The sequence below is a fragment of the Melospiza melodia genome, chromosome 1, assembly GCF_035770615.1.
Source record: "Melospiza melodia melodia isolate bMelMel2 chromosome 1, bMelMel2.pri, whole genome shotgun sequence".
Classification (NCBI taxonomy): Eukaryota; Metazoa; Chordata; class Aves; order Passeriformes; family Passerellidae; genus Melospiza; species Melospiza melodia.
The window spans coordinates 139529387-139553036 of NC_086194.1; the positions used below are offsets into that span (position 1 = coordinate 139529387).

Sequence of the window (23650 nt, forward strand, 5' to 3'; positions counted from 1 at the left end):
GCACAACACAGCTGCGGTGTTACTTTTCTTTTATCAAGATCTACTTACATTGTGAAAAATTAATAGTTGCAAGCAAAATTAAAGCACTTTTTACCTTCTTAAGGTCATGGGTAGGCAGAAAGATGCAGCTGAGTAGCTGAAAGTGCACACAAAAAATAATGCAGTACATCCTTTTGGAAAATTGAAAACAAATTTTGGCTGGTTTTTTTATTTGTTATCATCAAGGTGTGACAGCAAAGGAAAGATCCTTCCCTAAACTGTCTTATTGTTGAATAAAACCTGGGCAATTCCACCACGGATCAAAAGAGACGGAGATACTTCACAGCATAAAAATGGTTTGCCACAGTTGCCTTTAAAACAATGCATCACATGCCTCGTTGTGGTGATACCATGGTACTGCACTCCATCTTTTTGGCATTGGCTTAGATTTTATCCATTAAAAAAAAAAAGTTATCACAACCGAGGCCCCAGATCAGGAAACTCTTGTTGATAGTGTTCCCTGCTACTTTAGTTTCCTTACCCTCAGAATTGGTGCAGACTTTCAGTAGCAAGCATGTGCTAGAGAGATGCAGATACTCAGAGAGAAGTGGCGTATAGGATGGCTGCCAAAAAAAAGAGAGCACATTCAGAACTGAAACAGCTGTGGAATGGCAGGGAGACGTTAAGTAGAAGCAGAAACTACTACACGTAGGTGTGAACACTGCACATGAACTTCAAAAGGCAGGAACAGCATTTGCAGGATGGAAAAAAAAATCATGAGGATGAAACAAATTCTGCATTGGTACCAGTGCCTCTTGCTGCTGAAAGGCTGATGAATGAAGTGCTGAGTGAAGAGGCTGGATGAGGTGATCCCTCTGATGGAGAAAAAACAAACAATGTTTCAGGCAGAAGCTCCTGACAGGGAAGGATGAATTAGGTACAGACAAGTAAGGCTGAGTGTTTCAAATATAGATATGGCAGGATGAAACAGATGCATTTTTTCCTCCAGGTAATGAATATACAGGGAACACTCAGGGAAGTCCATTTTTTTTTTTTTCTGAAATTAGGCAGCTAAAAAGACAGCTGGGGAGACTAGAATCTGGTAAACAATAAAGATTAGGCTCCAATGATTGTATTGTGTTTACTGAAAGAACTGCAGACATTCGTGGAGAGATTGTCACCAGATGACTGGTCCTGCAATGTGAAAAAAGCCCAGTTTTTGTGGTGCCATCACCACTGGCACCTGTGAAGAAGGCTGCAGGCGGGTAAAACAGCCCTGGGAAGCTTCTGCCTCTCCTAAACCAAGGGTAAATTAAAAATTGATCAACTGGAGGAAAACCCAGATAGGAAAATTTCACAGATTAAGAAGATGCAATTATTCAAAGAGCAACAAATATTTCACATCAAGCCAACAGCAGCTAAAGAGCTTTAGCTGAAGGGAACAGATTTTGGAAAGAAAGAACATCCAGCTAAAGGGTGAAAGGAAAAAGCCACAGGTATAATGTTTGTTTTGGCCTTGCATGCCTCTCATTCACTTTGGAATATTTCAACTTTTTTTCAAAAGCTCTTCAGATTTTTGAGGACCATCAGTCAAAGATACTTTAGGAACAGTAGCATTCCTGTACCCTGGAAAGGACTGGCACAAATGTCTGATTTATATGGAGAGGCAGTAAGGTCCTTGCTTTCTTTCCTCTATGGTTCAAAATTTCCACTTGGAGAACTCCAAAAAATGGAGATGGAAAGCCTATCACAGTGGGTGGAATATATTGTCTCAAAGAATAACTAAATTTAGGTGTAATGAGCATCATTTGAATTAATCTCAGTCTGAACCCCTGGGATGTGGGAACACAGCATTTCAGTTGTACCTGTTCAAAAGACTTTAGTTGGTTGACAAGTGATAGATCAAGTGTATAATCTTTAGGAAACATTATTGTGTTGCTTCACATAACTATCTTGCACACCCCCAAGATCAGACTATTTCTGAAGTGGGTGAAAAAACTGATATCTGAATTTGATAATTAGGCAGTATTTCAAGGCTCTGGTAGTTACAGATAACACAGGGAAATAAATTTCCTAAGTCCTAGAGGACTGCTGGTTTTGATGGATCTCTGCAAGACCCAGCAATGATCCAGAATGTGAAGCTGTTTTCCTGACAGTGTGGGCTTCATCACTGGAATGAATGACTGAGTTCTGCTCTGACTGTCGATGCAGGATACTGCAGATGTTTTGTCCATCAGGACATGGACTGTGGAATTTTGTAGAATGAGTAAAAGTGCTACAGTGGCTTTCAGCAGATCTTAAAGTAAGAATACTTACAGCTTTACTGCCTTCTGAGCACATGGCCTGAGCAGTGCAGAAGCAGAGCCAACCCTTTTTAGCACTGTCTGTGTCTCCTGCTTGGCCCTGCATCTGAGTGCCCTGCTGTCCTGACTGAGCTCTGGCTCTGTGCTGCTCCTCTAGCTGGCTGCACTCAAACACTTCATAAACATTCTTGGGGAAGAATCTGAGGTCTTGAACGCTGCAAAATTCCTGGTAAAGACTGCTCTCTGGGGCCTGGTCCACAAGCCTAATGGCTGGCTAATTGGCAGTATGCATCCCATATGCATCCCACGAGGTGACTCATAAATCAGTCTCAGGCTGGGAATAGTGGGGGCAGATGTTGCCACTTTGCTTCTTACACAGTCTGTGTGTCTCTCTTGGCTCATTATTATGGAGTGAAACGATGAGTTTCTAGCCTGGTTTTGGAATAAATCAATACTAATGTCAGCATAAAAAAAAAACCACCAACAAACAACAAAATACCTCTGAGAACTGCTCTCAAACCTTTAATTTCTTTTTCTGGGGCTGCATGTTTGCTCCCTGGGGGCATGATGAAGTCCAAATGCATTATCTTGAATAATTTGGGAACTTAAATAATTGTGACCATTGTTGAGGATGGAGAAGAAGGTGGTGAAGGTCACTGCATTTCCAAAGTGTGAGACTATTTTCACCTTCATTTGAGGCCCTGATGAGGTCACTTCTTTAGGGAGATGCATTTGATCTTAACAGACATTACAGGTGACACTGGATTCTTAAAGCATTTTGTCAAGAAGAACAATCAGTGCATGCTTCTTGAAGATTTTTAATTACATTTCTTGAATTTTCTAATCTTGAAATACAAATTCCTGCATCAGAAATAAAGAATAACACAACTCAAAGTCACATATCAGCTATGCTGTATTCTGAAAATATTGTATGAAAGACATCTCAAGGTTATACATCATTGAAATGGATCAAATGGCAGCATTTATTAGAGGGAAGAAAGTCAAACCAGATGTAGTGGGAATCCTCATCTGCTTTCACTAAAACTGTAACAGAATCTAGTTTTGATGTTAATTTGAATAGCAGCCTGAGAACCATATTTCAGATTTTTAAAGAAATGGTAAAATCCTAAATTTGAGGTCAGGATGATTTGATAGATGAATTCTACTTCTCCTCTCACAATGAATGTTAAATGTTCTTACCTAACATATGTACATATATAATTGTATTTTTCAAAATGGCTATAGCTATTATGTCTTTGTTTCTGTGAGGGCTATTTAATTTTGGATGAATACATTATATATCTGAATTTTGCTTCTAAAGTCTACTGCTTTCTACAAAGTAGTTACATATATTAGAATATCTTCCAGTTCATAATATTTACTAACATATATTAATGTATTAGATCCCATGTACTCTTTTAAAAATTCTAGGCTAATGAACCTTTCTTTTTTTTTTTTTTTTTCCCTCTGAATCTCTTGCTGTAGACACAAGTTCTGGATTCATTTATCTTTGCAGGTTGCGTTCAAAGTAGCCCACATGTAATCAGTTCTGTTTCCTTTTACAGTTTGTCTTCCTTCCCTGCTCCACCACAGGTCTTGTCATGTTTCCACTTTCAGAGCCCCTTTTCCATCACCTTCCAGCTGAGTAAGGCTTGAACTGGGTGGGATTCCACTGTAACCTCACTGCTATTTCTCTACAGTACAGGTGCAGACCCTTCTCTGTGGCTCATTAGCAGGTACCTAAAACTCTGGTCCTGTGTGTGCAGGGTGTCCTCTTTCTTGACTTGAAATTCAATGACAATGAGGTGGAGTTTGCCAGAGGCCAGTAGTACAGCTAATCCTGACAGAACATCTGATTATCTTTAGCTGAGAGACTACAGACTTTTAGGGGCGCCTTCCACAGAAACAAACAGTGATGTTGTTATTAACATCAGGCCTATGGAACATAGAGCCAAGCCTAGAGCTCATTCTGGAGTAGATTACAGGGGAAAAAAAACCAAAACAACACACGTAAAACTAAACAAAACCTACAACTCCCCAAACCATTGTCTTTGCTATCCTTTTGTTTGTCTCAAAACGTGAGTAGGCTGCTTTCGTACTTTGAAATATATTATCACATAATATCCTGTGCATTCTTTTTCTCTTTTAAATAGGTAACTTCTCTATAATTTTTTCTCTAGTTATTATTTTCTTTTTGTCTAATTATTGTAATTGCCCAAATACAGAACAAGCCTGCACAGCAGGCAGCCTCTTGCCGTCCCATGCTCCAGCCTTACCTCCTCACTTCCCAAGTCTGATCTGCTTTAGTCTGTTTTGCATTTATAAGTAGGTGGGAGCCAGGTCCAGTTTAGCTGAACAATTCCAGATTCTCTGTAGACAGCAGGGAGCTGCTGCCATGCCCAGGAAAAACACATGAGCAGCTGCTCAGTGGTACCTCCACCCTTTGGAGGTGCTCTCCTGTTGCTTGCAGCAAATCCACTGTCACCCAGAAACTGCCACTCCTAGAGGTGCAGACCAGATACTGAGAATTCCCAAATTGAATTGGAGTATTTGGTTAAATTTGAGGCACCCAGTCTGAGGCCTGAATGTTAAGTGACATTCATGCATAGAGGGTTTTCTTCCTAAGCTAAATTGCCTGAAAAGCCTTCTTGTACACAGGAACATGGATATACTTCAATAAAAATAAGTGTCAGAGATCACAGGGTGAAGTGAAAGCTTGCTAAGGCATTTCAGGCTGCCTGCATAGTAAAGGAATGCATGTATGCTGTTCCTGTTAGAAAAGAAGCCAACAGCATGTAAATCCAGCACTACTTCTTGCTTGCCTTAAATCAATGGACTTCTGGTGCTTTTCCTTAGAATGGAAAAACATGCCAGGAAAAATCTGTTTCCAAGCTGAGAGCCCTTTCTCAGAACTGCCCGTAAGTACCAGGCAGGATGGAAAACTGGGCTGCCAGGCTGCAGAGGTGCTCAAGGGAGGAGTTTGCCAGGAAAGAGAATTGCAGAGTTTGAAGCACAGAAAGACCTTCAGTTTTCCCAGAGTTCTTACTAAAATTTTCTAATTCACACAATGAGAACAGTAATATCCTAAACCAAGCAATATAATCATCTCCTCTCTCCTCCTTAGCCAGTTGTTTTTAATATGATGATGGACATCATGAACATAATGTATTCTCTTCCTGATGCTTTTTGCTCTAATGCTGGATTGAAATACTGCTCTGAGAAGGGATGGGCAGACAAAGGTGGTACATTCTTGTAGTCTGAAGGAGTTCTGTGGAGACTACTTTTAATCCAGGAAAACGTTTTTACATAATTAGAGAAGCAGCCTTACAAGTACTCTGAAGATCTTAAATAACTACAGAAGGTTTTTATATACACACCCATAGCCTACATTGACCTATAAGGTCTGCAGAGAAGTCTTGTGACTTTTTACCCTACTGCCACATTGTGCTGCTTTATGGGGAAGCTTTGGTAAGAAAGAGGAATTTAAACAATAGGCTTCCCACCAGTGCCTTTCTGCCCCAGCTTCCCTCCTTACAGCATGTTCTCCTGGCTAGAAAAGCTGCTCAGAAATTGCAAGTTAGTTCATCTTCACATTAACAGAAGTCTTAACAAGATGACACACAATTGCTGCACACCAAAAGTTAGAGAACAGCTCCTGCATCTCATTTAGCCTATTTTTGGTGACAGGCTCTTCCAAACTGTAGTGGCCTCATTATTTCTGTACCTTCCCAAGGGAAGGCCACACATGCTTATATGACCATCTCAGCATTAGGGTGTTGATGATACAGAAGTCTACTCTTACAAAATCAGAGGAGCATTAATACATTGTAGAATTACACTGAGATGGGTGGGAATAAAAATGAGAAAACTATGTGCTTATAGGAAGAAGCTTGTAAAAGTGTACTGCAACCCTAATTTTGTGCAAAAACATGGCATGCAAAGTACTCAAAGCACACCTGTGGGGGTATTTTAAGACACTTTTGACTTCTGCCAATTATATTGCAAGGTAGTCTCCATTGTGCAGCTAATGTCTCATCTTGAACAAAAGTTTGTTGGCTAGGGGAAATAGCAAAATCCTGTAAACATATAATGTATCTGTAATGAATCCCAAATTGGAAGAGTTTACGTGCTGATATAAAAAAAATAACAAAAGGAAACAAATGAAAAACGAAACAAAACAAACCCCAGAAAACCAACAAACCAGAACCAAAACAGAACCAGACAATTTGGAAGCAAAATTCCAATTCCATTTGATTTCACCTCTCATCTGGAAACTGCAAATGGATAAGTATAGAGACTAAACTCTAGACATCAAAAATAAAGGGAGAATGAACCCAATAAGATAGAATAAAAAAAACTTTGGAATCACTTGCTTTTCACCCATCTATGAAGAAGAAAAGCCAGTAGATCAATCTCTGGTCTGCGACTGGTGTCACTGGCAGAATTTTGGGGGTTTTGACCATGCTTTGATTTACACAACAGCAGGCTTCCCAGTGAGATAGGGTGTACCTGTCTCAAAGTGGAATAACAACCTTTGATCTTTAATTAAGAGGTCTCATTGAAAGAACTTTAAACTGGATTTGAAGGTGGAAGAGGACAAAACCAGGCTTGATAAATCTGGGGCTACCACACAGATGTTTGAGGGATGTTGCTCTAGACAGGTCCTTCAGTCTGCCATCAGGTGTAGGCTGGGGATGGAGATTCAGATGGCAGCAAAAATGAAAGGGTATTGATGTATTAGAAACCACAGAAGTGACTAAAACTGGTTGTGTAGGAATTAGGGCTTCTTCCCTGCAGAGGGCATTCAGATCAGCAGCCCAACTGGAGCACATCTACACCGATACACACAGGATGGGCAACAAACAGGAGCTGGAAGCCATTGCACAGCAGAAAAAACAATGATAGTTGCCATCATGGAAGCATGGTAGATGAATTCTTGACAGATTGAGACCAACTGTTCAGAAAGGCCAAGTGCCAGATCCTGCACTTGAGTCACAGAGACCCCAGCTGGGGGAAGAGTGGTTGGAAAGATGCCAATTGGGAAAAGAGCTGGGGGTGCTGTTTGACAGCAGCTGAACATGAGCCAGTGTGTGCTCAGGTGGCCAAGAAGGCTAATGGCACCTGGCCTGTGTCAGCAATAGTGTGACCAGCAGGACCAGGGCAGTGATTGTGCCCCTGTACTCAGTGGCGCAGCCATACCTTGAATCCTGTGTTCAGTTTTGGCCCCTCACTACAAAAAAGGTTTTGAGGTTCTGGAGTGGGTCCAGAGAAGGGAACTGAAGCTGGTGAAAGTCTGGAGAACAAATGTGATCAGGAGCAGCTGAGGGATCTGAGGGTCTTTAGAGAAAAGGAGGCTCAGGAGGGTCCTTATTGCTCTCTACAACTGCCTGAGAGGAGGCTGTAGCCAGGTGGGAGCCAGCCTCTCATCTCAAGTAACAAGTGATAGGACAAGAGAAAATGGCCTTAAGTTGAGCCAGGAGAGGCTTGGATACTGGGAAAAATTTCTTCACTGGCAGCATTGTCAAATACTGGAACAGGCTGTCCAGTGAAATGCTTGTCACCATCCCTGGAGGTATTTAAAAGAGGTGTAGATGTGGCACTTGGGGCGACAGCTCAGAGGAGGACTTGGCAGTGTTAGGTTAGCAATTGGACTTGATGATCTTTAAGGTCTTTTCAAACCTAAACAATTCTGTGACTCTAATTTGTGATTCTGTGACTTTAGCCTTCTATTCCTATGGAATTACACAAAAGAGAAATATCTCTTTTAAACTAAGTCCTTAAAGATACTGCTGAACTGGTCTGAAGCAGTACACACTGGCACTGATTTACCTGGGCAATTACCAAAATTACTGAAAACTTTCACACTTTTAGGTCTTGGAATAAAATCCTACTTCACATCTCTGCCAGTATGTGTCTGGCATATTTTTGTCCTGTGCCTAGCTGTGTCTGGCTGTCACTAACAGCTTTGTTTGTTAGGCACTTAAGTATTCCACAAATAATTTTTAAAAAGAGAGGTATAATAGCTAATTATTTTCCATATTATTGTGTTAGATCTGCTACAGCAAAATGCAAAGTTTACTTAACAGAAAGAACTGTATGACTGTAAATTTTAAACACTTACTTCCTTCACAAACCACTGGCAAAAGGCTGGGCCAATCCACTCTCTTGCATGAATCCCACAGTCTATCCAGACAGCTTTCTTGTAGGGCCGTGATCTTTTACCTAACTTGAAGTGTGAATATTCACAAAACACCAAGAGTGAAACACTTGAGTGAAAACACAACAATGAGAAAATAATAGAATATGAGAGAGGCTAAACCATTTTGAATTTCCTCATATAAGGGAACACAAATTTACTGTTTTAAAAGGTATGGCCAAGATAATGTAAGGCAAGTATGACATGATAATGAGGCTGACTTATGGAAAAAAACTGTAGCAGAAGTGAGATCTGTAAGTTCCTCTTTATGAGGAGTGATTATCACATGGAGTATGATGAGGAACAATGACACTACATGAATTGCATGATAGTGAATCAAATTTTCAGAACTCTTCAACAGGAGATGAAAAGAAAATACATTGAGAGTAAGATTTTTTGCATCTTGCTGACACACTCTAATTTGTGGTCCCCATAATGTGAGTTGAGAGCACACAGCTCTGAAATTTTGTCAGTAGGTAAAGAAGCAGCATTTGTGGCTGAGAAGGGCTCCACAGTCCTCTGGGATCCCTCCCCAGCATAACTGCTCTCCTAGCTGTCCATAAACAAAAAGCTTTCTAATCCCCTTAAATCCAAATCCTGGTAATTGAATTTGTTCTGTTATCTTTCTCCATGCATATCCAATCCAGGTAAATAGGATTTGGCTATTAATTTTCCAGGTTTTTTCCCATTTTTTATTAAAGATGACATTCAGAGAGATACTTAGATTTTAGCAACTCATCCTTAGGAAACACTGTTAAGCTGTGTCTCTGGTGTATATGTTGTAACAAAAATAAAAGTGTCTGTCCCTGATTCCAGATTTTAGTCTCATTAATGACTGTTTAATCTTTACCTTGAGTACATACAGTGGTCTCCCTTCATAGGATTTTCCAACAGAGAACATGTGAACAAGATCTGAATAAGTCCTATTCAGATAAAGCATCCAGTCCTCGATCTGCAAACAGAAAAATAAAATCATTGCTTCAATCTTTGCATTTCATGGGAAGAAACTGCAATACATTTATTTGGGTCAGCTTTCCGTCCTCTCTCTATTTTTTTATTTTCCTGTAGTTTTTATTTTTGTCTTGTTTGTTTTTGTTTTAACACTTTAACCAAACTTTTATTTGGCACTCATAGGTCTGTAGCCAGAGGCTGGATTGAAGCCTTCACATGGGATTTTTTTTCCATTTCATTGTTGGGTATTACTGGAATACATAAACTCTCCATCGAAAATATGGGGATGTGGCTAATCCACCATTGCCACTAAATATTAATGGCATGAAAAAGGAAGATCCATGTTTCTTCCTGCCAAAACACAATGGCAAACAGAATTCCATGCAGGACTCAGTGCTACCTGCAGTATTTGATTAGTGGGTACCAGATCTTGTGATGCAGTGCTCTCCATGCCCAGCCTAGTGACTTTGTTTAGGTGCAGACTGAAACTGTGTGGGTGAGCACACTAAAATCAACAGAAATTATTTACCCAGCCATCATCCAGGATAGTATTCCTCAGAAATGAGTTTGTATCTGAGTGTTTTTACATACTTGTCGCTCCTGTGCAAATACTTAAGCATTTACTTGTATTGCTTAATTAAGTGACTTAGTGTGATCAATAACTCATTGAAATCTCTTATTCAATCAGAGTAAAAGACCTACTTTTAAAGCAAAACTTAGATACTCTGAAAGACAGTTACATGTAAAGATAAGCCTTGAATACAAATATTAAATAGATTTTTTTTCCAAGGAAGTGCCTATTTTTGAAGAAGAAACACATGGAACGCTCCTGAAGATGGACAGGTAACCAGAACTTGTAGAGAGAATGAAACCTCAGCCTTACTAAACACAACATTGTAGTAGATAAGAGGCACAATATGAATTGTAATTCACCTCTTCCAGGGAGTGGTACACTTCATAGTTATACCCAGGGAGGGACCTTTGACTCCTACGGGACCTCCCTGCAGTTTGGTTTTCTATTGCTTGCTGTAGGTCTGATATGAGAATCCTAAAAAAAGATAGTGGTATTATTGAAAAACTAGAAGAACACACAAGCTAAATCAGAACAACAATCACGTTTAGAAGAAATATAGCAGAAGTTAAACCATCCTGACTTTACTTCATCTGTTACATTTTGACAATAGAGTGCTTCAGGCTCACTTGAATAAAAGCTGCCAAATGAATACTCCAGCTGCTTTGAAATGTAACAGTGACTTCAAAAACACAATAAGCTTGTTAAATGACTGAACCTGAATGATATAAATAATGTAGCCAATGTGAAGAAGCGCCCACTTCCATTTGTTTATGGGGCAACATTTACTGTCTTCTTTTATAATCCAATTATATGATGTGATCATGGATCTTCAAAAACTGATTTCAAACAATTTCAAAAATCTTTTTAAGCTTAGGAAAACATGGACACACTTTCTCTTGGGAGTGTCATGGAACATTACATATATCTACAAGTTGTAGAGGCAAAAAAAAATTAAAAACTTGGTACCGTTATCATTCTGTCTGAAACAAGAAAAAACAGCAAGCAAAAAATCTGAAGTGGGCTTTGTTGTTTACATTATTTACTCTGCTGTAGTTGTTTGCCAGTTTTGTTAAAATAACACAGGAAAAATATGAAAAATGCTAAGTGAAATTTAACATAAAAAGTGAGAGTTTCTTCGCATTAGGACTAAAATGCAGGAAGAGTTGTGTAAGCTGAAACTATTCTGTTTTATGGCAAAAATAAAAAATGACACAAATACAAAATTATAATATAGAAAACATCTAAAAATAATTATAATGAAGCAGCTGAAGCATGCATCCATCCCACCAGAGAGTAGCAGAAGCTGGGAATACTGTCACAGATATCTGTAACAACATTACTGTAAAACTGAGTTATCCTTGTATGGCCTCTTCTAAAGCATGGCAATGTGTAATCACCATGCCACTAATTCACCATTCCCATAAAAAGACAGCCACATTCAACCTTTTACATTTTTATAGGCATTAGCTTCTGTGATTGGAAAAAGATGGAAAGAAATGGCATTTACTCTGCTCCTAACTCAGCTGCGCAGCAGATGCCTCAAAGGTAATAGGTCTATCTGCATAGAGAATCAAAGTAAAGGTTATTCCCATCTTCCAATGTATGAGTGAAGTAGTTGTGTAATTAGGAATTTCATTGTTCTACATCAGCAATGTTCATTAAGCAAACTAAAGGATTATAGTCTTGACTAGCAAGGTGCTGTGTATACTATAAGACCAGTACTGTAAAGTTGATTAAAGGAGTGATTTTATTCAAGCCATTAGGGCATCTAATAGTTAAAAAAAATGCTGGACTGCCTCTCAGAATTCTGATTAGTGTAAGCACCTACCAGAGTCAAGCTCATTCTGTTAACTTATGCATCTGTACTCTAAATGAGGTTTAATAATTTTTCTTTACTTTTAAATGACTATGTACTGTGTGTGCTTATAACACAAAGGCTCTTAAGTTCCTCAGGTCTGAGTGCAATGTAAGTGGCTTCTTTACCAAAACAACTAACAACTGAGGCAACTTGGTGCAGAGAGTTTATCTGATGCCTGGCTTGTTTTCATGGCCATCTTGTCAGGAAGCCAAACCCTAAGAGAGATAAGCCTGTTTTACAGGCAAGGCCTGGTCATTATTAGGGATGTTGAAATGCTTCCTGATTTTGTAAATGTGTCATAATTCAGGTAAGCATCACTGCATCAAGCTGAAATTTTACCTGGAGTTTGGCTCAGACTTTTCCAGTTCCAAAAGGGATGTAGAAATTTGACTCCATTGTGTGTGTGTGGAGAAAAAATAATTTTTAGAAAAATTGAAAATCAGTTATGTGAAAAGGAGCTGTACAAAATGTTGGCTGTGGAGCTGCACTTCAGCTCAGGGCTGTGGTCCCCACCCAAGCTGTGCTGTGGGCATGGCTGTGCTTGGGCAGTTTGCTCCTGCTTCGCCCTGACCGTGGCTGTTATTGCTCTCGTGGTGAATCCTCCTGGCTTTTGTGGAGTTACACATCTCAGGAGGCTTGTCAGGACAAGCACATGCTTTGCAGGGTTTTGTTCCTAATGGCTGGGACCATCCAAAACAGGCAGCAAGGAGAATAAGAGGGAGAGCAAAGGACAAGTCTGGGCCGGGTAAAATGCGGCTCAGCTTCCTTCCAAGTGCACATAACTTGTGTGCCAAAAGTCAGAGAGATTTTCTCTGTGGAAGATTAATCCAGTGTTTGCAGCATGTTTTTTGAGGTAAACTGCAGAGACCTCTTGCTCTGGCAGATCTTGTGCTTGCACATTGCTTTGCAACCCAAGCAGAGGTCTTCAAGTACAGAGAGTGTTTATAACACATATAAAATGTCCTTCTGTCATTTCATTGAAGGTGATTACTGTGAGCAGGAACAGCAGCAGACATGAATACAACTGCTGGGTCACAGTAATTAGGGAACATTTTTTTATAAGCACAGGAAAACAATTAGAAAAAGCCCCATCTCAGTTTTAAACATAAACAAAACCAAAGCAGTGCTGAACCCACATGAAAGTCACTCTGAACTGCAGCTATGGAGCTTGTGTACTTCATTTCCTTATGTTTGTTTCTGTATTTTTAGAACAACTAAAAACAACTTTAGAACAACTTCTTTAGTTAAGAAGAGAGCATTGTTATAATAAAAATGGGATTGTGAGGAGTACTATACGTACGTATACATAAATACATCTACATTATGATTTACACCGTCCTTTTATCACTGAGAAAGAAGTATAAATAACCTAATGTAGGTGTTAATTCTTAAATGTTTGACAACTCATGAGCTGATTATTCAGATGCTTAGGCATGCCACTGAGAAGGCTTTAAAACAAGATCATTACTCTTGTCCAGTACATCATATGGATAAATATGAAAGGATAAGTATACTCCAAAATTACCTTGAATTTTTTTAAGGAGCATTATAAATAATATGTGAAACCAAATGTACTGCATTTGTTCTGTATGACTTGCATTGGTCACTAGGAATGGAGAATAATAAAAGTAGTTCCTGTATAATTGATGCAGAAGTTTCGCCTCTGCATTTGCAGCTCACTTGTAAATAAACCTTGCTTGTGCTAAATAAAGAAAGAGGCAGAGCAGGCTGCAGAATTAGTAATTACCAACCCTCTCTTAACAGATGTGATTTCACATATATTGAAAACACTTCAGCTTGACTCCAGAGGAGGACATTTAATTAAAGCTGCTGCCTGTGGGAGATTTGCTGCTCTGCCATTAAAGCGGTTGTTTTCTGGGCAATGCCATGACGTCTGCCAGCCTAATGGCTGTGATGTGGAAGGTATTTTCGAGCACTCTTGGCTGTGGTAGGTGCAGACCTGCCCCAAGGCCAGCTCTCAGGAGTGAGGCAGGGAAGCGGAGCGTGGGCTTACGTGTACGGGATGTTTGCTTGCTGGAGGAAGGGCAGCAGGCTCCGCGTCGCATTCTGTGGGACTCGCACGTCAGCGACGGCGCCTTCGACGATGTGGAAGGGGCTGCTGGGCTGCCACAAGTCCACCTGTAGTGCAGGAACCAACCTGTAATTCACATGCATTCAGTGTAGGTGGGGAAGCCCAGGAGAGGCCGTGCTTGAAGGTAGGGCCAACCCTCTAGGCATGGTAGAGACAGCAGAGCTGCATCGGCTGGTCCAGCCCGACACCTGTGCTAACGGAGCAGATTTTGAGGGTGATTGTGTCCAGCTTACCACAACTCTCCTGGGAGATTTGCCAGTTGGAACAGAAAAGAGTCTTCAGAATATGCCTCCTCAAACAGATCAAAATTAAGGCTACTTCCACCTTCATGCACCTCCTCAGACTACTATACATTCCCAACTCCTGTGCAGTCCATGAGTATTTTTTTATTTTGCAAGGCATTTTCTGTGTTCAGTAAAGCAACAAAAGATGCTAAAGAGATATAAAAAGCATAGCACATACCAGTGTTGTTTGCAAAATATACTCCAGCTTTATTCTTGATAATAAGCTGATCAGAGGTCAATAGCAGGCCACCAAGACAATGAATACACGATAATTTTATACTAAATGTCAAAATAACAAGACTAAGATAATCAGATTATTACAGTCTTGTAAAAAATGATAGCTACTGAACCACTATTGTTACTGCACTGTCTGTATCTGCACATACGTAAGGGATTTTTCTTGTCCATTTTTACTTCCTTTTGTTGCCAAATTTGAAATACACTTGAAAATTTTAGGGCATGAATTTTCAAGAAAGCAAGAAAATTTGCAAAGCCCTTTTTCAAAGGGATTTGAAACCCAGTGTTCTGCATCCTGTAATAAGATGCTGTACTAGCACATACTCCTTAACAGAGGTGAGCACAGTTCCTCCTCAGCCAGGGTGAGGACAGTGGGAAGAACACAAATCAACAAAACTCTTTCCAGAGCTTCTGGATATTCATAGAAGATTAAAAATGTGAGTTTCAGCAACAATCTCTGTATCAACATGACAGAGAGGCATGCCAAGATCCACAGGCGTCAAAAATACATTTGTGAGCTGAATACAAGGAAGGAAACATACTGACTCCATGTCCACACATTTCTTAAAGAGAATCTAAAAAGGATTAATACTTGATAAATATATTTTGGCCTTTTGTCTTGTCTTTTCTGTTTTGTTGCAATCAGCTGTGCCAGGCTGCACTAATGAACCTGTTGATACAATTCATGAGCGTCCACTGATTTCCAGGTATCTTAAAAAATTCTTATAGTTTATACTTTAAAATCTTCTCACTTTTTTATGCCATAGAAGATATTTGAAAATATCAAATGTATTTACCTGGTCTTGCTATGGTCCTCATTTGCAAGAGGTGTACAGTCTTGCAACAGGGAGATTTCAGGGGGACAGGTTTAGTTCTCACCATTTCTCAAATGGCCCTGAGTAAGAGTATCCTAGGAGGGCATCTGATGCTGAACCTGGCGCTACCTCCTCAAGCAATGGTGACCTCAGCTCAGTCAATCCAATTAAATGCCTGCTTCTTTGGAAGGAGCTGATCTGAAACACAGGGCCAGCCTCTTCTTGTTCTTGCCAAAACCACTCTTTGTTTCATGCTCCCACAATATGGTCTCTGGATCCAAGTCACACTGGTGGCTGGGTGCAGCATCTTTTGAAGTCTAACACAGGACTGGCAAAGTTCACGAGGCTTGTGAAGCTGACAGCAGCTATGACAGATGGTCAGTAGAAGCCAAAGTCATGAGTTAAATGGTGCTAAATGCTGTTTACAAATAAAGATCATCTCACTGCACTAACACCCTATGTTTGTTAGTTTATCTGGCTTTCATATTTTGATAAATTATAGGCACCCAGTGAAATTCCCCCCTATTTCAACATGGGTAGTTTCACTCATGGTTAATACGTGTGTTTGACTTTTACAAAGAGCATGCCATATGTGTATTTGACTTTTAAGATTTATTCCTAAAAAATATACATCAGAAAGGGTAATTTTGTTGCTCCTAGAGTAACAGTCTATCAATCAGCTCAGCTTGAGCCATCTTAATAAAAATGAAAACAAATTGTTACATACAAGCTAAGAACAACTGAAGTGTCTCCTGGCCAACTGCAATTTCTAAGCACATGAAACTGAAATAGAAAAAAACCCCAACAAATCACAACTGATATACACCTGAAATATGTATTTGTTCTTGACAGTTAAGCAGGATTTATTATGGTGAAACTCTCCATCATCATGGAGGTGATAAACCAACCAATATTCACACTGATAGTTATAACATCACCAGACCTTTTTAAGATCTGAGGTATTCTAATGGTCCCTCACATTACTGCCTGTAAGTGAATATCAAAAGCAGAAGCGATCTTCTTTTAACTAATGAAATCTGTGGCATATTGCCACTATCCTCCTTCAGTGAAAATGCAATATTTCACTCCTGGCATTGTCCTGGAAGTGAGACAAAAAAAATCCCATATTTAGAGTGCAAGTCATTCTGCTTCATCTCAGTTCCCTGTTTGGGTAATTTGGCTCCTTTGACTCCCACTTCTCATCCTTTCCAATGTAAACAAAGCAGCCAGTGATTCTCTGGGAGATGTTACCTGTGCTGTCCAGAATACCACTACAGTCACTGGCTGGATTTTGCCTTACAAAGCATTTAACAAGGAACATGTCTCTCCAGCAGACATTTTATATATATTGCAGCTGTCAGCTTGTCCTTGGTGTGACAAGCACATAAAAACTGACAAACAGAAGATGGATTTCAGAGCAGGCATATTTGGACTGAGCAAGTGCAACTATCTTCTACTCACTGTGATCTTCAGGGTACTTCATCATTGCATCTCCCATGGATACTGAGGGTCTTATTGAAGTCATCACTCTTATTTCAACATCATTTCTCTCACAAATATGCCTTGGATTTCCATGCTGGGCTCTGCTGGTTAGTGAATGGCAGTGAAATAAATTGCTGTCCCATCCTCTGCCCTCTCTGTGATGGGGTATTGTTACCCCCACACACTACACATGAGCCTTTATACAGTATTATAGAGTACCAGTCAGTGCCAAAAGATTTCTATTTGCTGTATGGCTGGTAGGATTTGCTAGGTGGAATGAAGATTCTCCAGCTGCACAAAAAACTGATGCAGAAATCCTACAAAACTCCCTGAGTGTACAGCCAAATACCAGACCCTCAAAATTCACCTGGTATCTTGAGGCTAGAGGAAAAGTAATATACTTTAGAGCACTTCTGCAAACCTAAATATTCTCATTTCCTTTACAGAACACTCTTATTTGCACATCTTTTCTTGTCTTTCAAGCAGCAGGTTGCCTTTAAAAGGTGTTGGGATGTTTAAAGCCTCTGGATAATAAGCAGAGCCCAGGCAAAATTTTTCAGCAAGTTCAGAGTTGGGACCAGGAGACCAATTACTCAGCACCTGCCACTCAAGTGTGACCAAGAGTACACACGAGTGTTCTCAGGGACAGTGGTGGCTCCCCAGATGCACAGGGAATGCTCTTTCCCAGAATCTCACCAGAAGCATAGGCATCCTGTTGCTTTCTATGAGGAAAAAAATTTTATGCAAGAGCACACAGGCAGGTCTCTTTTTCCAAAGCACTTAAAACACATTACTGCTTTATTTAACAAAGACTGTGTTAAAGATTATTAATTTTAGCTACATAAAAAGTAGTTGTCTGTTCTTTTTTCAACCTCACTTGTCCCATTAAAGTCTCTGTGGTTCAATATTTTCTTAGGAAAGCCCAGTTTCTTTGTAGGCAGTTTCTCTTTAAACTGAGGTGTTAAAGACAGCTCAAATAAATCTATCAGCTCTTACCTGGACACCCTCCAAGGTATAGCAACCCTGAACTCATTACTCATGTCTCTAGGTTTTGGTCAGTACAGTGAGGAAAAGTCAGCACAAAGCAAAAAAGGACAAATATTTTAAATAGATTTGGGTGCTTAACTAATAGGATTCAGAATTTCTTCCAAAGTTAAAATTATGCAAATAATTTTCCAAGAATACAAACACTTTCACAAATGGTGTACTGAAAACTCTTTTGCTCTGCCAAGACAGAAAACAGAACAGGAAGATTTTTATTCACTAGTTCAGTTTTCCTCCAGCTCATTCCATGCCCATGGAAAGGAAGCCTGGGAAGAAAAGAGTCTCACTGTTTTTCCCCACAAACACTCTCATGGCTGCATAAATCCTACAGTCTTTTTTTTTTTTTTTTTTTTAATACAAGTCACTGAAATAAATCCCCAGCTTTTTTAACCCATGGGGTTTAGGCTGGTCTTTGAAATTAAAGCCATTTTCTTGGGCAGTAGCCTCCAGTTGTCACTCACTACCTTTTCATAAGCAGATGTTTAATTTCTTCTTCCATTTAGCCTGAAAGGAAGATGCTTAGTGCTCTCATCAGGTCTGCAATTATGTATCAATCAAACAAATGATTGATGTTTGTCATGAAAATAACTACAATAATTTTGCCATAACTTACATTTAGTATCTGGAGAAAATAGTTTCTGATTTATCTGTGCTATTCCCCATGAGACAGTAATTTTGTTATATGTTTTATTACCTAGCAATTCCAGTTTTTATTCCTACTGAGTTGTGTCCAGCAATACATCTGCTAAAGATGGCCTTGTCCTTGACATCACCATGAATGGATTTCTTTGAGAAATGCTGTCAACTGTAAAGTTCAGAATATAATTATTATTATGGTGCTGTCAGTTGAAATGGCTTGGCATTTCTGAGTCTCTTGTAAAAAGGAACCTGCAGTCAATAATGAAAACAGGGGTGCTGTTTGGTCATGGGCTCTTTCAGGAAATGTGGGTTTCCCATTTATATCCATGTACTCATGTATAGGTGCATAAATACCCTAAGCAGTCATGAAAGCCATTAGATATGTTTTCAATTATAAATCCAATTGTAGAAGGCAGAGAGTAGGAGTAGAAACTGCTTTAGTCTTACTGGTATCATCAGAGGTCTGACCACCTGAGTTTTTATCCCATAATACATGGGAAACACAGCCACTTACATGTATGCACACAAACACCCCTCACACACACATGTACAGTGTGCAACAGAATTTTAGACTTCTGTTGGTACATCTGAAAAGAAAGAAGCATGCAGGAATGACTCCTGTTCACTCTGACACTGCTGCATAATCCCAGCAGTGCTGTGGTTCACCTGGAAAGTGCAGAGCTGCTCCTCTCAAATGTCTTCACCCTTGCAAATGTTTTCAGGACCAGGACTGATTTCATCCTCACTTTCTCCTGCCAATTAAGGAACTTAATTGACAGTTCTGATTACCAATCAGCTTCAGCTGTCCTTTATGTGCTGCAAAATGGTCCAGTGGCAATCCAGTGTGGAATTCCCTGGGCTTTCTAAAAGGAGTTACAAGGCAGTCCCAGTGCACAGTAATTTAGGTCTCTGATTGAGTGCACTAGACATTTTACTGGCTCTAACTTTTCAGTATTTATTTGCTTTTCAGTGAGGCTGGTAAGAGTAATTGTGCCAATAAATCGGGAATGATTCATGGGATTGCAGCAACCATAACACTGGCAGGAACAGAACATGAACAATGCACAGATTGAAGTTTAGAGTTTTGCAAATCTTTGTGGAACTATAATGAAGTAATGGTCTTCCCACTCTATTTACACTGGTATAATTTTACACAGGGTTCTACATTGAAAAGAACCTGTAGGCTATTCCTCAAGAGAGTCACTGAGATAAAACTCATACCCAATTATATAGTAACTGAGTATCTGTTCTTACAAGTACAGATGCCACAGGGCTAAGTATATTTGAAAGATGTGAAAAAGTCTTTAACAGACTCATTAAAAAATGGCCAAACCCTTCTTTTGTTTATTGTTAAGCTATTTATAGCTTAGTTCACATTGCAGTTATTGCTGCACTGCCTGGGAAATGGAACAGTAAGCCCTGGATTTGATTCTGCTTCCTCTGGGAGTGTGCTGATGCCTTTGTTGAGCTCAGGCTCAGGCTTCCCCAGAGGAAGCAGATTCCTTCCATCTCAGAAAGCCCATGCTTTCTGTGTCTTGTGAGAACAAGGCTTTCACTACCTGGGCTATTCTTCTCTATCTTGTATTTTCACACTAAATTTTTTCTGCAACGACATTTTCCTTCTGAGCCTGGCAAGTGGTGTCCAAACATGTATTTTGATATATCAATGAATACCTTCTCTTGTCAGCTGATGTTCCCTGTGTATATGAAATATTCTAATATCTGACTGGAACACTAACCATGAGCTAGGGTAAAATCTAGACTGAAAACTAAAGTACCTAAAGCAACATTTGCTGTAGGTGCAAAGTAAAATGCAGGCAGCCCTGGCTGCTGAGCTAGTTCTTTCCTTTTGCAAACTGGGTTTTCCACTTGGGCTGACAGGTTTTCTTACTGCATTTTCAAACAGGCTTTTGTCCTCTGAAGCCTTTTAAAGCATTTTCCTATGGAGGTGTAAACTATCAGATTTATAGCCAAGTGATCCTTTTCCTCTATGAGACATTTTTTCTGATTCCCTGAACTGCAATGACAGGATCAATTCAGGGATTACAATGGATAAGCAGCTGCTGTACGGGCTAGAAAACAAACAAAAGGGAATGGAGTTCTGGCTTCAAGGCCTGCTAGGCTGGCTCCTCCCAAAGTTGAAGAAGTGCCTGGCTGTGCCCAGGAATTTCTTTTATAAAAACCACTGAAGAATGAGTGGTCTAACTCTATTATGCCAGGAATGTTCACAGAGCAGTTGCTTCTTAGCTACCTATACAAACAGTCCCGATCCCAGTCAGGCGTTATGTGATAAAAAGTGCTTGTAGACCACTGATGGAGTAGAAGTTATCACTCAAGGCTCAAATGAAGTGCTACTTCAAAAATAATGCTTACAAAGGAAAATTCCAGAGCAGATAAACAGAATCTGCTGCATCTGAGGACCCAAGAAAATCCCCATTTCTTTGCAAAGCACTTGGGAATGTGACATTTGTTTCTGTCATTCAGGTTCAACAGAATTAAAACCATGAAATGGCTCATAAATCAGCAACAGGCTCCTCAAATTGTCTTCTGAACAAGAAAGAGCAGGAGAAAATAGGCAGTCATGGGAGAGGTGTACAAAGTAGAGGGACAGCACATGGACAAGAGGAGTCCTGGGGAACAGAGAATGGGCAGTAATATTCAAGTTACTGTGGTACTATCGTCCTACCTGTTTCTCTTTCATTTTTTGATTACTGTAATAATTTGGAAATTATTAGAGTGGAACAGCGAACATGTAAAAATATATTTCTGGTATTAAATACTAAGAATTAAAGATTTGTACCATATATATAAAAAAAGAAATTATTTGTAACAGTGAAGACCCCAACAGAATATGTTAAATTCACGACTGGTACCTGTGATGGCATTACAGCAGCAGCCAATCTAAAAGCTGGACAGTGATGTACAGTTAGGAAAATAAGTAATTACCTGAGTTTGCACTTGAATTGTCAAAGTATTTGCTGCATTTTAGTCCATCACAGCCCTATGAAAATGTTCCTCAGCACTGCTATGCCACATACTTGTCATACATGTATAGGATACTTGCATACTATACATCTTGCATGAAAGCCAAGGCAGGAGCTCCAGCAACCCTGTCATACTCACTGTCACATCTACCCCAGTGGGCTTTGGGATGAGGTCTGTGCCAAATGTGTCTAAGGATGTGGGTGCTGCTGCTGGTAGGAAGCCCAATTACCAGAGTCTTATTTTTCTTCCCCACAGAGACTGAAAGAAATGATGTAGGAACATGCTGGAGACCAGAGATCCTGCTGTACACATACTGATGGCATCTGCCAGCTGCTACTACCTCTGTCACTCAGTGAAAACCAGAAACTGCCATCTCCTGCCTCAAAAAAAGGCATGGCTCTTGTTCCCCACCTGCTCATTTCTTCTGACCTCAGACACATATTGCCCTAAGAAATAATTGCATACCCAGCATGATGCACAAGAGTTTCTGAGAACTTGTTCTGGAGAGATGTAGTCCTACAGTGAGGGGCTGGTGGGGAGGCACAGGGAACCCTACTCAGCCTGGCTGAGACAAGAGTGGTCTGGCCCAGAGCCCCCTCCTTCTGCTTTGAGCTGATCTGACTCATTATATTTAGGCTTCTATATTTATTCTTTACTGTAGCTGAGTTTATTGGTTGAATACATGCACATTCAGGCAATTTTACAGAACTTACAGCAGAAAAATTTTTATCCATACAGCTGGCTATTTTTACTGGCAGTGCAGATCTACATGCTATGTTCACCCCACCAGGGAAAAAAAAAGCAATATTCTGTCACCTCAACGTTAACAGAACCAGCCTATGAAGGAATCCATTTATAATAATGATTAATAACAAAGTACTGTGGGCAATGGAGTTACAGACCAAAACTAATTTGTGGAAATTACTCAGCAAGTGATTATGACTAATGTGATTTGCCACTGGGCAATTCATGAACAAAAGTAAAATGTGTGGAATGAAACTTTCATTATCCATTATTCACTCACTATAGGCAATGGCATTCATGCAGTAGCAGAGCCTGGACAATTTGGGTAGAATTCAGGGATTTGTTACATCAAGCATTATATGGACTATTTTATTTTTCCCCTTAAAAAGGGGGGGCAAATATCCCTCCTGAGGAGCTCCAGATGCTAGGTTTCAGATGCTCTTAGGGACTACAACTTCTGTAAAAATGTGTGAATTAACCTTATAGCTCAGGTATTGGTAGAATAGCAGTCCTTGCTCTTGTCATCAAGAGGTTTCCATGTGCACTAAAAACCTTCAGTAGTCCTTGAAATTCTTGTATGAATTTTGGGGGTTATGTTTTAGCTCAACTGTCACTGTCCAAGTAAATCACCTGGGACACATTCTAAGATACTTCAAATACATAGAGACATATAGCCAGTTCCTGGATGATCCTTCAAAATGTCTCAGTGTAGGTTTCTATAAATGCACATTTAGGAAAGTATTCCTTTGGTCTCTGGTGCTTTTCTGAAAAGGGGTGGGTGGACCTTGCTGACCTCTATGGCTTCAGCATGGCAAAAGGCAGAGCTCTCACCACTTCCTTCCCCACTGCTCTGGTGTTAGAGCAGACTGTAAATGACAAAATCTACTCAGGAAAAATCAGTGGTAAGGACAGTAATTAAGAAGCTGGCAGATAAAATTAGTGAAATTTTATTTATGACACATTGCTGTTCTTTCACTGCTGGTTTATTTTCTTCTTGGTTCTTTTCCCTTTGTCCAAATCAGTAGGCAATAAGGAGGGGTATCTTTGCATTTGCTTTATTCTTTCCCTGACACCAAAATACATTGCCCTTGCAATAGGATCATCAGGATCATTTTTTCAAGCTTCTTTGTGGTAATGCCCTTCAGAAGGATAGGGTCATTTGAACTGAACAAAGAGGAGTTTTTCTTATAATTCTTTGGGTTATGAGATGTATGCTGGAAAAAAAGGCTAAATCACTCTGCCATACAAGTGTAAATTTATAGGATGGCTGAAATGAGCACAGAACACCACAAGTCTGTGGAAAACCTCCCTCCACCAGACGCAGCGAGGAGGAAGCCTGGGACAGGAGGGATTATGTTCCCCTTGCCTTATTACCACACATGGTCTGTTCTGTGCAAGGAAATCCTGCAACAGGCATACAATCCATTTGTGCAGAACCTATTCTGTGCTTGCACTCTTCTGGGAATT

General features: G+C 39.9%; 1 protein-coding gene across 1 annotated transcript in view; it reads right to left on the reverse strand.

The window, feature by feature from the left end:
- The window catches only part of CPA6 (carboxypeptidase A6), an 81111-nt gene that overhangs the window by 18471 nt on the left and 38990 nt on the right, over window positions 1–23650 (reverse strand). The window contains exons 3-6 of the mRNA XM_063150735.1: window positions 13876–14000; window positions 10363–10477; window positions 9329–9430; window positions 8404–8508 (exon numbers count right to left, since the gene is read on the reverse strand). Coding sequence (XP_063006805.1) covers window positions 8404–8508; window positions 9329–9430; window positions 10363–10477; window positions 13876–14000 — 447 coding nt within the window. The remainder of the gene's footprint in view (window positions 1–8403; window positions 8509–9328; window positions 9431–10362; window positions 10478–13875; window positions 14001–23650) is intronic.